Genomic DNA, 16,258 nt, shown 5'->3' on the forward strand with positions numbered 1-16,258 from the left:
AACCAATGGAATGGCAGAGACCAATACAGTTTGGTACCAGCAACTTCGTAGGAGTTGTCAGTCAGCATTGGACAGAATGTAGGATGGCCTTAGAGATTTCATCTCCAGATTTTTCCCTCGGGGTTTACTCCTGAAGCCTTCCCCATGAGTGGGTATAGCTGCAAGGCGGAGATTTGAGATAGGAGTTTTCCTTCCCATAGATGAGCTGCCAACCACGGCTGACGAGTCCAATCTGCCCATGGAGACTGGTTTTAAGGCACCAATAACCCACCTTTGCCCCGTCTCCTGTTAGCAGAAGCAGTTCCACTGGACTTAGTAGCTAAGCCACACTGGACAGGAGCTGGACTTGAGACTATTTGAGGCACACGTCATTGGGAGCATTTAATGGGTGGTGGGAGCTTGTCCCCATTACCGCCCCAGCTATAACAAACTCATGAAACCTCAAGGAGGGTATATAGAATGGAAAGATGGAAGGTGGACAAATCAACTTAAGCTGCTGTCTGTGTCCAGCTCTTGACATGCACCTGGCCTGGATGAGGACAGACATTCTGCCGATATTCTGAATTCCTGTACTGTTTTCCAGCTGCTTTTCCCAGCTAGCATCTTCCAAGTTGTAGTGCCAGGAGATAAAGCCTGCAACGGGACACTTGAGGAACTGGGAGTGCAACTAGACAGTCGGTGATTGAGAGTGCAAGAGAAATTAGTGGTCAGAAGCCCCAAATGGGATGGGAGACAGAGAGACAATGTGATAAGGAGAAGAAGAATGAGGCCGAGGTCAGGAGAGGAAGATTGCACTCAAAGAGCAAACTAAATTCTTCCATTGGGGATAGAGGCACTTCTGCTTTTGCTGGCACACAAGGGTTGCTCCTGCTTCCCCTTCCCTGCTCCGCGTAGAACATGGAACATCCCAGCACAGATCAGGCCTTTTGGCTGAAAGTGTTGTGCCAACCCTTTAACCTAACCTAAGATTAATCCAACCCTTACCTCCAACATAGTCATCCATTTTTTTATCATCCTTGTGCCTTTCTAGGGGTTTCCCAAATGTTCTTAACGCATCTGCCTCTACCACAACCCATGCACCCACCATTCTCTCTGTTTAAAAAAAACCTCTGATGTCCCCCCCTATTCTTTCCTCCAATCACCTAAAAATTATGCTCCTCATATTAGCCATTTCCACCGCGGGCTAAAGAACCTGATTATCTACTCAGTTTATGCCTCTTATCATCTTGTACACCTCTATCAAGTCACCTCTCATCCTCCTTCACTCCAAAGAGAAAAGCCCAAGCTTGCTCAACCTATCCTCATAAGGCATGTTCTCTATCCTAGGCAGTTTCCCGGTAAATACCTTGCACACCTTCTTGAAAGCTTTTACATCCTTCCTATAATGCGGTGATGAGAACGGAGCACAATATTCCAAGGGTAGTCTAACCAGGGTTTTATGGAGCTGCGACATTACCATATTGAAGGCCAACACACCATAGGCCTTCTCAACCACCCTGTCAACATGCACGATAACTTTGAGGGATCTATGGATGTGGATCCCAAGATTCCTCTGTTCCTTTATCTACAGAAACACCTGCACTGCAGCAAAAGGTTTTAGATAGGTCAGCCGATACAATACAGTAATGAGGAACAATCGGACTCCCTCACTTCTGCTACTGTAAGTTGGTAGCAGGTATTTTCATCGATCTGTATTAAAAAATTATCCAGCTATTTTCTAAATCGTAGGAAGTTTGAAACTTCTGCAGAATAAAGAGAATCAGGTGCTCAGGCACTGAAATTATTGAAGGGAGTGGGCAAGTGTGAAGAACAACTAAATGATTTCCTGGGTGGGCACCAAGAAAAAGTCTGTTTTGCTATTGATTGCCTTTGAATATAAGTTAATCATTTTAGCTCCAAAACATTTCTGTTAAATTTTGAAAGCCTCTGCATACATAAACTTTTCATATAGACAGTTGTTCCATGCAATGTTCAAACAATTTATTATCATACAGAATACTACAACTTTTCAATTTCAGGGGTATTCTGGCCAGTAGGTAAGGTTTCCTCATTTATTAATATACTTTATGCAAAGGCCCATGGTAAGCTCGACTTGTGCACCATTATGTCAGAAGAAGGTGAGAATGTAACTATTTTCTGTGTAACTTACAGTGAAGGATAAATTGGTCCTTCACCCCTCCAAAGCAAGAGTTAATAGGTAAAGTCTGCACACCCAGTACACTGTACTGATAATGTTTTCTCTGTTCTATAAACTCACACAATAGACACAATTGTATCACATCGACTTCCATTCAGTACCTCAATCACCAACTGGATCGAAATCAATAGTTCATTAATGTTCCCATTCAAAGCAATTATCTTCATCAGGGTACATGTACTGGTAATAATTTTTTCAGTTGTTTAAGCTCACACAATAGACACAATTGTATCGCATCAGCTTCCATTCAGTGCTTCATAATCACAAATTGGGTGGAAACCAATAATTTATTAATGTTCCCATTCAAAACAAATATACTTTCAAAAGATCTCCTCTTTTTGAGAATGACCTGCAAACAGTAAATTGATAAATGCAGATATTGAAACATTGGCTGTATGTCAGTTGGTTTGAATTTTAAATATTAAGAATTTGTCACCTCTCATTGTTAAGCACAGATTGCATCCCATGTGAATAAACTTCCAAATAGGATGCACTGGAGCAAGAAAAACAAATATTCAGAGTTCTATAATGATGCACATCAGAATCAAATTTAATATCACCAGCATATGTTGTGAAATACATTAACTTTAGGGCAGCAGTACAATGAAATACATGATAAATCAGTATAGAGAAAGAAAACTGAATTACAGTAAGTATATGTATGTCTATTAAATAGTTGAGTTAAAGTAATTAGTGGAAAGTAACAAATTAAGAAAGTAGTGAGGTAGTTTTCATGGGTTCAGTGTCCATTTAGAAATCAGATGGCAGAGGGGAAGAAGCTGTTCCTGAATCGCTGAGTGTGTGCCTTCAGGCTTCTGTATCTCCTACCTGATGGTAACAGTGAGAAGAGGGCATGCCCTGGGTGGTGGGGATCCTTAATGATGGACGCCACCTTCCTAAGGCACCACTCCTTGAAGATGTCTTGGATACTAGGGAGGCCGGTACCCATGATAGAGTTGACTAATTTTACAAGTTTCTGCAACTTATTTTGATCTTGTGCGGTAGCCATCCCATACCAGATGGTGATGCAGCCATTCAGAACGCTCTCTATCATACATTTGTAGAAGTTTTCAAGGGTTTTAGTTGACAAATCTAATCTCCTCAAACTCAAAGGTACATTTAATGTCAGAGAAATGCATACAATATACATCCTGAAATTGTTTTTCTTTGCAAACATCCACAAAAATAGAGGAATGCCCCTAAGAATGAATGACAGTTAAATGTTAGAACCCTAAAGTCTCCCCGCAACTCCCCCCACCCACGCATAAGCAGCAGCAGAGTATTGATGCCCCCCAGCAACAAAAAAGCATCAGCGCCCTTCACCAAACACTCAAGCATGCAGCAAAGCATCAATAAAGACACAGACTAGCAGTACTCCAAAGTACTAATTCACCCGGTATTCGACATACCACAGGCTCTCCCTCTCCGTCAATAAAGGAAAAAGAGGTGTCCCTGTTTCACAGTGAGAGGGGAGACATAACAAACAACTCGCTGATTTATGATGTTAAAAGTCTGTTGCATTGCTTTTTACGAGCTCTGTGCCCAAGGAACTCGGGTCTCTGGGCACACAGCCAGCAGCCAGCTTGCTGCTTTCGATCTTCCATCTCCCATGACACATCAGGCGGTGGCACCAACTTCGAATCCACCCGCCTCCAGAGCCACGAAATCCCGGAACCCTGAAGGCACACTATTTTCTAGGCCGCATCCTTGGCGTATCAAATAGCGGCCAGTCGTGAGACCCCGAGAGTGGGTCCCATTCCCGCAAAGAAATGAAGTCAGCATGTAACTCCAGGTCAGCGTCTTCAAAATAACCCTGAAAGGGAAAAATAGAGATATTAAAGACAAAAATAGAGCTGTTTCCGAAGATGCAAACAAAGGAGCCGCCATTAGGTGTCACCGTCCTCCTAAACTCCTAATGAAATAAAGCCGCTGTCTTGCCTTCTTTATAGCTGCATCAATATGTTGTGTCCAGGTTAGGTATCTGAGATATTGACACCCAGGAACTTGAAATTACTCACTTTGTCCACTTCTGATTCCTCGATGAGGATTGGTTTGTGTTCCCTCAACTTACCCTTTCTGAAATCCACAATCGGCTCTTTGGTCTTGCAGACATTGAGCGCAAGATTATTGCTGTGAAGTCACACAACTAACTGGAATATCTCACTCCTGTACACCCTTTTGTCACCATCTGAAATTCTGCCAGTGATGGTTGTATGGTCAGCAAATTTATAGATGCTGTTTGAGCTATGCCTAGCCAGCCAGTCATGGGTATAGAGAGAGTAGAGCAGTGGGCTAAGCACACATCCATGTGGAGCACCAGTGTTAATTGTCAGCAAGATGGAGATGTTATTTCCAATCAGCACAGATTGTGGTCTCCTGATTAGGAAGTCAAGGATCCAGTTGCAGAGGGAAGTTCTGAGGAACTGTAGGAATGATGGTTTTAAATGCTGTGCTATAGTCAATGAACAGCATCTTGGCATAGGTATTTGCATTGTCCAGGTGATCTAAGGCTGCATGGAGAGCCATTGAGATTGTGTCTGCTGTAGGCCTGTGTGGGATAGTTGTTGATTCTAGCCAAGCGGAGTGCTGATGTAATTCTGTCTTGTGTTTACTGCATATGGTGGAATCCCTAAACTATACAGTATTGTGCAAAAGTCTTAGGCACATATTGATAGCTAGAGTGCCTAAGACTTTTGTATGCTGCTGTATTTGTCAACACAGAGTGGACGGTGAGTTTGTAAATCTGGCCGGAGCAAAGGATGTTGGGAATGGTGAGGGTGGAGCGCCATGAGAGGGGTGTAGGATAGGTGGCAGAGAAGGAGTTCCAGGGCGGTGTGGCAGTGGGGGTGGGTGGCACAGGTGCAGACACACCTGGCCCTGAGACACCAGGCAGGGTCATTTGAATCCAGACAATTGGTTTATTGATCAGCGGCCCCCTTCCCACTCTCAGTCCACAATAGAGACCCATATTAGAATCAGGTTTATCATCACTCACGCGTCATGAAATTGTCTTTTTTTGTGTGGCAGTAGTACAATGCAAAACATAAAATTACCACAGTACTGTGCAAAGGTCTTAGGCAGCCTAGCTATACCTGTATATGTGTGCCTAAGTTATTTGCACAGTACTGTACATTAAAAAAAATCAAAATTATATTTGCCATATTTGGAACTGTGTGAGAAAGTGCAAATAATTAAAAACATTTAAATCATTTAAATTATTAGGTATATATTGATTTTTATCTTTCAGACGTCTTATTCCAGTGGGATTGACTACCCAACAGCAAAAGGAAAAGAACAATCTCAAAGCTGCTGTTGTTCCTTAAGTCTTTTCCTCAAAAACCCTGACTTGGCTGATGTCATCTTTAAAGTACAAGGTACAGATTAGTCTGAAGAGCAAACGATTGCAGATGAGACGCCTGCAGATTAAGGGTTCTTGGCCTGGAATGTTTTTGAGGTTTCTTGCGGACGCTGCCTGACCTGCTGAACTTCTGCTGGATTTTTTGTGTTTAGTATAGATTTCTTTGTTCACAAAGGAGGTGCTGATGCTCCATGGAATGCTGTTATCGGTCTTGGTTTGTGAATGCTTCTAATACTGCTCTTTGCACAGTAAAGAAGTGCTTCCAGTCACAGCAGTCATGTACTGTGAAGCATCAAATATAAAAACATTATTCTTGGATATATTAAAGAAACACATGAGAAACAGGAAATAATATTGTGGCGGTTAGCGCAGGATGTGGGAGTTCAGAGTTCAGCTCTGGTGTCCTCTGTAAGGAGTTTGTATGCCCTTCCTGTGAGTGCATGGGTTTTCCCTGCATCTCCAATTCTCTCTCACAGTCCAAACACGTGCCGGTTAGTAGGTAATTCTAAATTGCCCTGGGAATAAGCTAGTGTTACTTGGAAGTTTTGAGAGGAGGGGATTTCACTGAGGCCTGCTGCCGGAGTAGAAAAGTGAGCAGTGGGTTGCTACAATGAAGTAGAGCTTTGACCAGTGACCAGTCTGTGTTTGGGTTTGATTAGCAAGAACAAATTAAAGGAAGACAGGGAAAGCGCGGCGGCCATTGTCTTAAGTGTACAGAGTCAGAGTGGTGGCCTTGAGGTTTTAGCTCATTGATGTATCAGCAAAGAGAGACTTCAGTCAAAAGAAGCGAAGAAAAGAAAAGCTCAAGGTTAGGGTTTTTTTCCTCTTCTTTATATCTGCTCTGCTGGGACTGTAGGGAAGCATGGCAGGATAGTGGAATGCTCCTCTTGTGGTTTGCAGGAAGGCAGGGAAACTCCAGGGTCCCTGATGACTATAACTGTGAGGTGCATCCAGATGCAGCTTCTAACGAACCACGTTAAGAAGTTGAAACTGAAACTGGATGAACTCTGGATCATTCGGGAGGGTGAAGGGGTGATAGATAGGACATACAGAGAGGTAGTTACACCCAAAGTGCAGGACACAGGAAACTGGGTGACAGGAAGGAAGGGGAAAGGGGTTAAGGAGCCAGTGCAGAGTACCCCTGTGGCCATCCCCCTGAACAACAGGTATATCACTTTGGATACTGTCAGGGGAGTGACCTAACGGAGGAAAGTCAAAAGTGGTTGGGATTTTGGCACTGAGAATGGCTCTGTGATTCAGAAAAGAAGGCGGCGGGAGAAAAGGCATGCTGTGGTGATAGGGGATCCATTAGGGGAATGGACAGGAGTTTCGGTGGGCGAGAATGAGATTCCCAGATGGTAGGTTGCTTCTTGGGTGCCAGGGTCCAGAATATCTGGGATCGAGTCCTCATTATTCTTAAGTGGGAGGGTGCACAGCCAAAGGTCGTGGTCCATGTAAGTGCTAATGACATGAGTAGGGCGAGTGACGAGATTCTGCATAGGGAGTTCAGGGAGTTAGGTGCTATGTTAAAGGGCAGGACCTCCAGAGTTGGGATCTCAGGATTGCTACCTGTGCCATGCGCCAGCGAGGTCAGAACTAGGAAAGTTATACAGTTTATTACGTGGCTAAGGAGTTGGTGTAGGAGGGAGGGCATAAGATTTTTGGATCTTTGGGCTCTCTTCCAGGGAAGGTGGGACCTGTACAGAAGGGATGGTTTGCACCTGAACTGGAGCGGGACTAATATTGTAGCAGGGAGGTTTGTTAATGTTGCACGGTGGGGTTTAAACTAGAGTTGCAGGGGGGGTGGGAACCAGAATGCCAGACCAGTTAGAGGAGAGAGGCAGATGTTGGTAAGACCTCAGACAAAGTTAGGAATCAAAAGGTTGAGTGTCCTTTTTGAATGGAGATAAGGAGGATTTTTTTTAGCCAGTGAGTAGTGAATCTATGCAATTCTTTGCCACAGGTAGCTTTGGACACCATCTTTCTCTATATTTAAGGCAGTAGTTGATAGATTCTTGATTGGCCAGGCATGAAGGGAGATGGGGAGAAGGCAGGGGATTGGGGCTGAGAGGAAAATTGGATCAGCCATGAAGAAATGGTGGAGCAGACTCGATGGGCCACATGGCCTTTTTCTACTCCTATATCTTACGATCTTAACAGGTGGGATGCTGGGCAGTGTGGCTCATTGGGTCTGTTCCATGCAGCATCTCTAAATAAAATAAACATAGCAGAATTACACCTGTAATTTCATGGTTTTAGTATCTGCTATACTTTGTTCCCAACGTAATTGTGGCCAGCATTGCTGCAGCATGTTGTACATAACCTTCCCCCTGCTTTTGTTTGTCCCTGCTGTGACAAACAAATATTTACGTATTTTGCATAGCTTTGATTGAAAGTACAAAATGTTCTTTAATTTAGTTCGTTCTTCTTTATCTGGAGAATTTTTTAAGGGGACATTTACTGATGCTGGAAGTGGAAGGCAATTTATTGCTCCATCAAATGCCATCATCTATTAGTGCAAAATCGGGCATTCGTACCACCATGCTGGACAAACTCTTTCCAGGTTAAGCTCACTCCCTGACCTATTACTATACATGTAGGTACTGGAGGTACCTAATAAAGTGGCTACTTTCTGTATGTTCGTTGTCTTCTGCTACTGCAGCCACCCACTTCAAAGCTCAATGTGTTGTGCTTTCAGAGATGCCCTGCTGCACACCACCGTTGCAACACATGGTTATCTGAGTTACTGTCATCTTCCCATCAGCTTGGACCAGCCTAGCCATTCTTCTCTGACCGCTCTCATTAACCAGGCATCTTCACACACATAGCTGCCGTTCACTGGATGTTTTTTTTCTGTTTTTCACACCATTCTCTATAAACTCTAGGGACTGCTGTTCGTGAAGATCCCAGGAGACCATCAGTTTCTGAGATACTCAAAACCACCCCGTCAGACACCAACATTCCATAGTCCAAGTCTTTTTCTTCCCCACTCTGATGTTTGAGCTGAACTGCTCGACCATGTCTGCATGCTCATGCGTTGAGTTGGTGCCACGTGATTGGCTGATTAGATATTTGCATCAATGAGCAGGTGTACAGGTGCACCTAATAACGTGGCCACCAATTGTGCATCTTCACAACATTTTTCCCTTCGAGCACTTCCCCCTTCCAAGCTGCTTGTAAATTTGAATCAGCCCTCCCCGTTCCACTCCCCACCAGTCTCTCGAGCAGGCATTCCAAATACTAACGATTAATGCAGAAGGAAGTATTTCTGCAGTAATGGGAATATAAATAAACCTACCAATGCTGGAACCTGAAACAAAACAGAAATGTTGGAAGAGCTCATGGGTCAGGCAACATCTGTGGAGAGAGGAGTAAGTCAATATTTTGGGTCAGCGACCCGTGCTCAGAAATATTTCCTCATGTCTCTTCTGTTTATTTATTGTCTATGCCATCATGAACAATTATTTATTCTTTGTACCAATTGCATGAATTTAATAAAACCTAAAACTGGTATCACACTAGTAAATCTATTCTGCCCTCTCTTGAAAGCCTTTAAAGTTCGGTTCTCAGAATGATACAATCTCCTGTAAGTGCCAGGCCACTGTTTTCGGTACGCTTGGCTTGAAGTGCCACGTTTGGTACTCCATGCCACTATTTGTAAATGCCAGCTTCCCATATGGGGAACGAACATCTTTGTTAGCCAGTCCTCTCACCTTTAATGATACATCTTTTTCTGTCCCATTGCACCTCTCAAAGACAGCATCAAAAGCAGGCGTTCCCAGCCTTCTTTATGCCTTTGACCCACTACCATTAGCCGAGGAATCCGTGAACCACAGGGTAGGAACCCCTGAAGCGAGAGGAATAAACAGTCAACTTTTCGGGCATGATCCTTCATTTTTTTAAAATACCTCTCTGTGATCTTCATTCCAAGATATATGATCTCTGTGTTAAATTTAATTTCCCAAATGCCAGATCATTCTGCCAGTCTCCTTGCCTCCACGTTATATTACTGGTTTGTAAATGCCAGGTTTATCTTTTTCTCCAGTTTTTTTTTCTTGAGCAATACATGAAATCCTCATGTCATCTGTCACAGCTCTTGTGTCCAAGGAGGTTTGGATGAACACTTTGGAATCCTCTTTCCTTGTTTACCTAAATCAATGACATAGGTGCAGAAATAGGCCATTCAGCCCATTGAGTCTGTTCTGCCATTCATTCATGGCTGATTTATTATCCCTCTCGACCCCTTTCTTTGCCTTCTCCCCATAACCTTTGACACCCTTACTAAACAAGAATCTATCGACCTCTGCTTTAAGTATACCCTATGACTTGGCCTCCACATCTGTCTGTGGCAATGAGTTCCACGGATTTACCACACTAAAGAAATTCCTCCTCAGCACACACAAAATGCTGTATGAACTCAGAAGGCCAGGCAGCACCTATGATGTTTCAGGCTGAGACCCTTCATCAGGACTGGAGAAAAAAAAGATGAGGAGTCAGAGTAAGATGATGGGAGGAGGGGAGGAAGAAACACAAGGTGGTAGGTAAAACTGGGAGGGGGAGGGGTGAAGTAAAGAGCTGGGAAGTTGATTGGTGAAAGAGATACAAGGCTGGAGAAGGGGGAATAGGTGAGGACAGAAGGCCATGGAAGAAAGAAAAGGGGGAGGAGCACCAGAAGGAGGTGATGGACAGGTAAGGAGATAAGGTGAGAGAGGGAAAAGGGGATGGGGAGTGGTGAAGGAGAGGGGTTGGTGGGGAGGGGGGCATTACCGGAAGTTCAAGAAATCGATGTTCGTTCTATCAGGTTGGAGGCTACCAAGAAAGAATATGAGGTGTTGCTGCTTCAACCTGAGTGTGGCCTCATCGTGACAGTAGAGGAGGCCATGGACTGATGCGTCAGAATGGGAAGTGGAATTAAAATGGGTGGCTATTGGGAGATCCCGCTTTTTCTGGTGGACAGAGTGTAGGTGCTCGGTGATGCAGTCTCCCAGTCTGTGTCGGGTCTCACCGATATACAGGAGACCGCACCGGCAGCACCTGATATAATAGATGACCCCAACAAACTCACAGGTGAAATGTCACCTCACCTGGAAGGACTGTTTGGGACCCTGCATGGTCGTGAGGGAGGAGGTGTAGGGGCAGGTGTAGCACTTGTTCTGCTTGCAAGGATAAGTGCCAGGAGGGAGATCAGTGGGGAGCGACGAATGGATAAGGGAGTCGCTAGGGAGCGATACTGTGGAAAACAGAAAGTGGAGGGGCGGGAATGATATGCTTGGTGGTGGGATCCTGCTGGAGATGGCGGAGGTTATGGAGAATTATATACTGGACACGGAGGCTGGTGGGGTGGTAGGTGAGGACAAGAGGAACCCTATCACTGGTGGGGTGGCAGGAGGATGGGGTGAGGGCAGACGTGCGCGAAATGGAAGAGATGTGGTTGAGGGCAGCGTTGGTGGTGGAGGAAGGAAAGCGCCTTTCTTTGAATAAGGAAGACATCTTCTTCGTTCTCAATGAATAGCCTCATCCTGAGAGCAAATACAGTGGAGACGGAAGAATTGAGAGAAAGGGATGGCATTTTTACAAGTGACAGGGTGGGAACAGGTATAGTCCAGGTAGCTATGAGAATCAGTGGGTTTGTGATAGCTTATTTACTGATGTCTATCTCCAGAGATGGAGACAGAGGTCAAAAAGGGAGGGAGGTGGTGGAAATGGACCAGGTAAATTTGAGGGCAGGGTGGAAGTAGGAGACAAAGTGGATGAATACGTTGAGCCCCGCATGGGTGCAGAAAACAGCACCAATGCAGTCATCAATATAGTTTACGTAAAGTTGGGGAGCGATACCAGCATAGGCTTGGAACATAGTCGGTTCATTCCCATTCATTCTGACATGTCAATCCATGGCCTTCTCTACTGTTGTGATGAGGTCACTCTCAGGTTGGAGGAGCAAAACCTTATATTCTGTCTGGGTAGCCCCCAGCCTGATGGTATGAACATCGATTTCTTGAACTTCTGGTAATGTCCCCCACCCCCACTCCCCTTCACCATTTCCCATTCCCTTTTCCCTCTCTCACCTTATCTCCTTATCTGCCTATCACCTCCCTCTGGTGCTCCTCCCATTTTCTTTCTTCCATGGCCTTCTGTCCTCTCCTATCAGATTCCCCCTTCTCCAGTCCTGTATCTCTTTCACCAGTCAACTTTCCTGCTGTTTACATCACCCCTTCCCCCATCCCAGTTTCACCTATCACCTTGTTCCTTCCTCCCCTCCCCTCACCACCTTATTCTGACTCCTCATCTGTTTTTCCACTCCTGATGAAGGGTCTTGGTCTGAAACATTGACTATACTCATTTCCATTGATGCTGCCTGATCTGCTGAGTTCTTCCTGCACTTTGTGTGTGTTGCTTGGATTTCCAACATCTGCAGATTTTCTCTTGTTTGAAATTCCTCCTCTTCTCTGTTTTAAAGGAACATCCCTCTACTGAAACCATCTGGTCCTAGACTTCCCCACTGTAAGAAATATCCTCTCCACATCCACTCTATCTAGACCATAAGATCATAAGATTGTAGAGCAGAATTAGGCTATTTGGCCCATTGAAACTGTAAGGATGTGTTCATGGCTTCATTGTCTGCTCAAAAATCTGATAACAGAAGGGAAGAAGCTGTCCCAAAAATGTTGAGTATGTGCCTTCCGTCTCCTGTACCTCCTCCCTGATGGTAGCAATGAGAAGAGGGCATGTCCTGGGTGGTGGGGATCTTTAGTGATGGATGCTGCCTTTTGAAGATGTCTGGGATGATGGGGATTTTACAGTTTTGTTGTATTTACCCATGAGAAATCAGGATTATTTGTTCCATTTGTGGCATCAAAGTGAATGAAATAACATGTTCTTTAAATGTTTTTCTCAAGGTACCTGTATATATGCTCATAAAGCAGTGCTGGTGGCTCGGTGTGAGGTAATGGCTGCAATGTTCAGTGGAAACTACATTGAAACGCAAGCGTGTCATGTTCCTATTCATGGTGTTTCCAAGGAAACCTTTCTCTCTTTCTTGGAGTACTTGTATACGGATTCATGCTGCACAGGTGAGGAACCAGGTTGTACGGGTACAGGGACTGATAGTCAACATTTCTTCAAACTTCACCATTTTTTGAACTTTCTGAGACATTTACCTAATTACTGAATGGTGCAGCAGGTTAGAAATCAGGATCTCTGAATGTAGTTTTGTTCACCGATTGACAAGCTGTCGAATCAGAATTAGGTTTATTATCACTGATGTATGCCGTGAAATTTGTTGTTTTGTGGCAGCAGCACAGTGCAATACATAAAAATTATTATCGATTACAATAATCTATAATACCAGGCTAGATGCAGGAAGATTGTTCCCGATGTTGGGGAAGTCCAGATTGAGGGGTCACAGTCTGAGGATAAAGGGGAAGCCTTTAGGACCGAGATGAGGAAAAACTTCTTCACACAGAGAGTGGTGAATCTGTGGAATTCTCTGCCACAGGAAACAGTTGAGGCCAGTTCATTGGCTACATTTAAGAGGGAGTTAGATATGGCCCTTGTGGCTACAGGGGTCAGGGGGTATGGAGGGAAGGCTGGTACAGGGTTCTGAGTTGGATGATCAGCCATGATCATACTGAATGGCAGTGCAGGCTCAAAGGGCCGAATGGCCTACTCTTGTACCTATTTTCTATGTTTCAATGTTTAATAAGACTATATAAAAAATAAATAAATTAATACAAAAAGAGAGCAAAATAGTAAAGTGGTGTTCGTGAGTTCATGCTGTGCTCAGAAGTGTGATGGTGGATCATAAAACCATAAGACAAAGGAGCAGAATTAGGCCGTTTGGCCCACCGAGTCTGTTACACCATTCCATCTGTCTGACTTATTATCCCTCTCAACCCCATTCTCCTGCCTTCTCCCCGTAACCCTTGATGTCCTTACTATTCAAGAACATATCAACCTCCGCATTAAATATACCCCATGACTTGGCCTCCACAGCTGTCTGTGGCAATGAATTCCACAGATTCACCACCCTGGCCCTAAAGAAATTCCTCCTTATCTCTGTTCTAAAGGGACATCCTTGCATTCTGAGTCCTTCTGGTCCTAGACTCCCCTATTATACTTAACTTACTGTATGATCAATCTAACCCTTCCCTCCCATACAGCCCTCCATTTTCCTATCACTCATGCCTACCTGAAAGTCCCTTGAATGTCCCTAATGTATCTGCCTCTACCACTGTAATGTGAGGCAGTTTCGAAGGTACAATGAATGAAATAGAAATCACACATTTATAACGGGCACATTAACTATTTATTTATAAACAGACTGTGAAACACTAAACCGGGTGCCTAGCTAAACAAGAACTCTTCTAAGCTACCCAAAACTACACAGAACTACAATAATGAACATTCGGTCACCCGGTAACTTAACGGGTTAATTTGCAGGTTGGGTCAGTGGTGAGGGAGACAAATACAACGTTAGCATTCATTTCGAGAGGACTAGAATATAAAAGCAAGGATGTAATGTTGAGGCTTGATAAAGCACTGGTGAGGCCTCACTTGGAGTATTGTGAGCAGTTTTGGGCCCCTTATCTAAGAAAGGATGTAAGGCCCCTATCTAAAAAACCATTAACCTAACCATTCACCCCATCCGTTATTTATATACACACATTCTTTCTCTCACTCTCCTTTTTCTCCTTCTGTCCCTCTGACTATACCCCTTGCCCATCCTCTGGGCTTTTATCCCCCGCTTCCTTCTCCCTAGGCCTCCTGTCCCATGATCCTCTCATATCCCTTTTGCCAATCACCTGTCCAGCTCTTGGCTCCATCCCTCCCCCTCCTGTCTTCTCCTATCATTTTGGATCTCCCCCTCCCCCTCCAACTTTCAAATCCCTTACTAGCTCTTCCTTCAGTTAGTCCTGACGAAGGGTCTCGGCCTGAAACATCGACTGTCCCTCTTCCTAGAGATGCTGCCTGGCCTGCTGCGTTCACCAGCAACTTTGATGTGTGTTGCTTGAATTTCCAGCATCTGCAGAATTCCTCATATTAACCTAACTTAATGGTTGAATCTCCCCAGGTTTTACAACTGAAGAACTAAGCATGAGACAAAGGAATACTTCACTAAACAAACAGTGCAGGGGAGGGGGCAACACTCTTCCACAATGGTCCTTCAGCGCTGCTCGTGACTTCAGCCTGAAGCAGGCCCTGAAGACAAGAAAGAGGCCAAGCCCCCCACACATTCTATTCATGTACCCCTGAGGCATAAAAAAGTAATAATGGTTTAAAAAAATTGCAGCATGCTGCTGTTCAGAGGGACATAGAAACATAGAAACATAGAAAATAGGTGCAGGAGTAGGCCATTCGGCCCTTTGAGCCTGCACCACCATTCAGAATAATCATGGCTGATCATCCAACTCAGAACCCTGTACCAGCCTTCCCTCCATACCCCCTGATCCCTTTAGCCACAAGGGCCATATCTAATTCCCTCTTAAGTATAGCCAATGAACTGGCCTCAACTGTTTCCTGTGGCAGAGAATTCCACAGATTCACCACTCTCTGTGTGAAGAAGTTTTTCCTAATCTCGGTCCTAAAAGGCTTCCCCTTTATCCTCAAACTGTGACCCCTCGTTCTGGACTTCCCCAACATCGGGAACAATCTTTCTGCATCTAGCCTGTCCAATCCCTTTAGGATTTTATACGTTTCAATCAGATCCCCCCTCAATCTTCTAAATTCCAACGAGTATAAGCCTAGTTGATCCTGTCTTTCATCATATGAAAGTCCTGCCATCCCAGGAATCAATCTGGTGAACCTTCTTTGTACTCCCTCTATGGCAAGGATATCTTTCCTCAGGTTAGGGGACCAAAACCAAAAGGGGACTTGGAATGCTTGTGCATGAATCACAAAAGGTTGGTTTGCAGGTGCAGCAGGCTATCAAGAAGGCAAATGGAATGTTGGCCTTCATTGCTAGAGGGATTGAATTTAAGAGCAGGGAGGTTATGCTGCAACTGTACGGGGTACTGGTGAGGCCGCACCTGGACTACTGTGTGCAGTTCTGGTCTCTTATTTGAAGTAGGATATACTGGCTTTGGAGGTGATGGAGAGGGAAGTTCACCAGGTTGAATCCAGAGAGGAGGGGGTTAGACTATGAGGTGAGATTGAGTCGCCTGGGACTGTACTCACTGGAATTCAGAATAATGAGAAGAGATATTATAGAAATGTATAAAGTTATGAAAGGGATAGATAAGATAGAGGCAGGAAAGTTGTTTCCACCGGTAGGTCAGACTAGAACTAGAGGACATAGCCTCAGGATTCAGGGAGTAGATTTAGGGCCGAGATGAGGAGGAACTGCTTTTCCCGGAGAGTGGTGGAATTCTTTGCCCAGTGAAGCAGTGGAGGTTACCTCAGTAAATATATTTAAGACAAGGTTGGATAGATTTTTGCATAGTAGGGGAATTAAGGTTTATGAGGAAAAGGCAGGTAGGTGGAGATGAGTCCATGGCCAGATCAGCCATGGTTTTAATGAATGGCGGAGCAGGCTTGATGGGCTGGATGGCCGACTCCTGCTCCTATTTCTCATGTTCTTATGCTTGCGTCTGCTCTCTCTAGGCCTTTCAGTAAGACCATAGTCATAGTCATAGTCATAGTCATACTTTATTGATCCCGGGGGAAATTGGATTTTCGTTACAGTTGCACCATAAATAATAAATAGT

The 16,258-nt window shown here is 44.5% G+C and overlaps 1 protein-coding gene across 3 annotated transcripts in view; it reads left to right on the forward strand.

Moving 5' to 3' along the window:
* The window catches only part of rhobtb3 (Rho related BTB domain containing 3), an 88,252-nt gene that overhangs the window by 60,393 nt on the left and 11,601 nt on the right, over window positions 1-16,258 (forward strand). For all 3 annotated transcript variants that reach the window (XM_063068575.1, XM_063068578.1, XM_063068576.1), the window contains 2 exons: window positions 5,445-5,571; window positions 12,452-12,625. In XM_063068575.1, the coding sequence (XP_062924645.1) occupies window positions 5,445-5,571; window positions 12,452-12,625 (301 nt within the window). The remainder of the gene's footprint in view (window positions 1-5,444; window positions 5,572-12,451; window positions 12,626-16,258) is intronic.

Source organism: Mobula hypostoma, chromosome 16 (genome assembly GCF_963921235.1).
Source record: "Mobula hypostoma chromosome 16, sMobHyp1.1, whole genome shotgun sequence".
Classification (NCBI taxonomy): Eukaryota; Metazoa; Chordata; class Chondrichthyes; order Myliobatiformes; family Myliobatidae; genus Mobula; species Mobula hypostoma.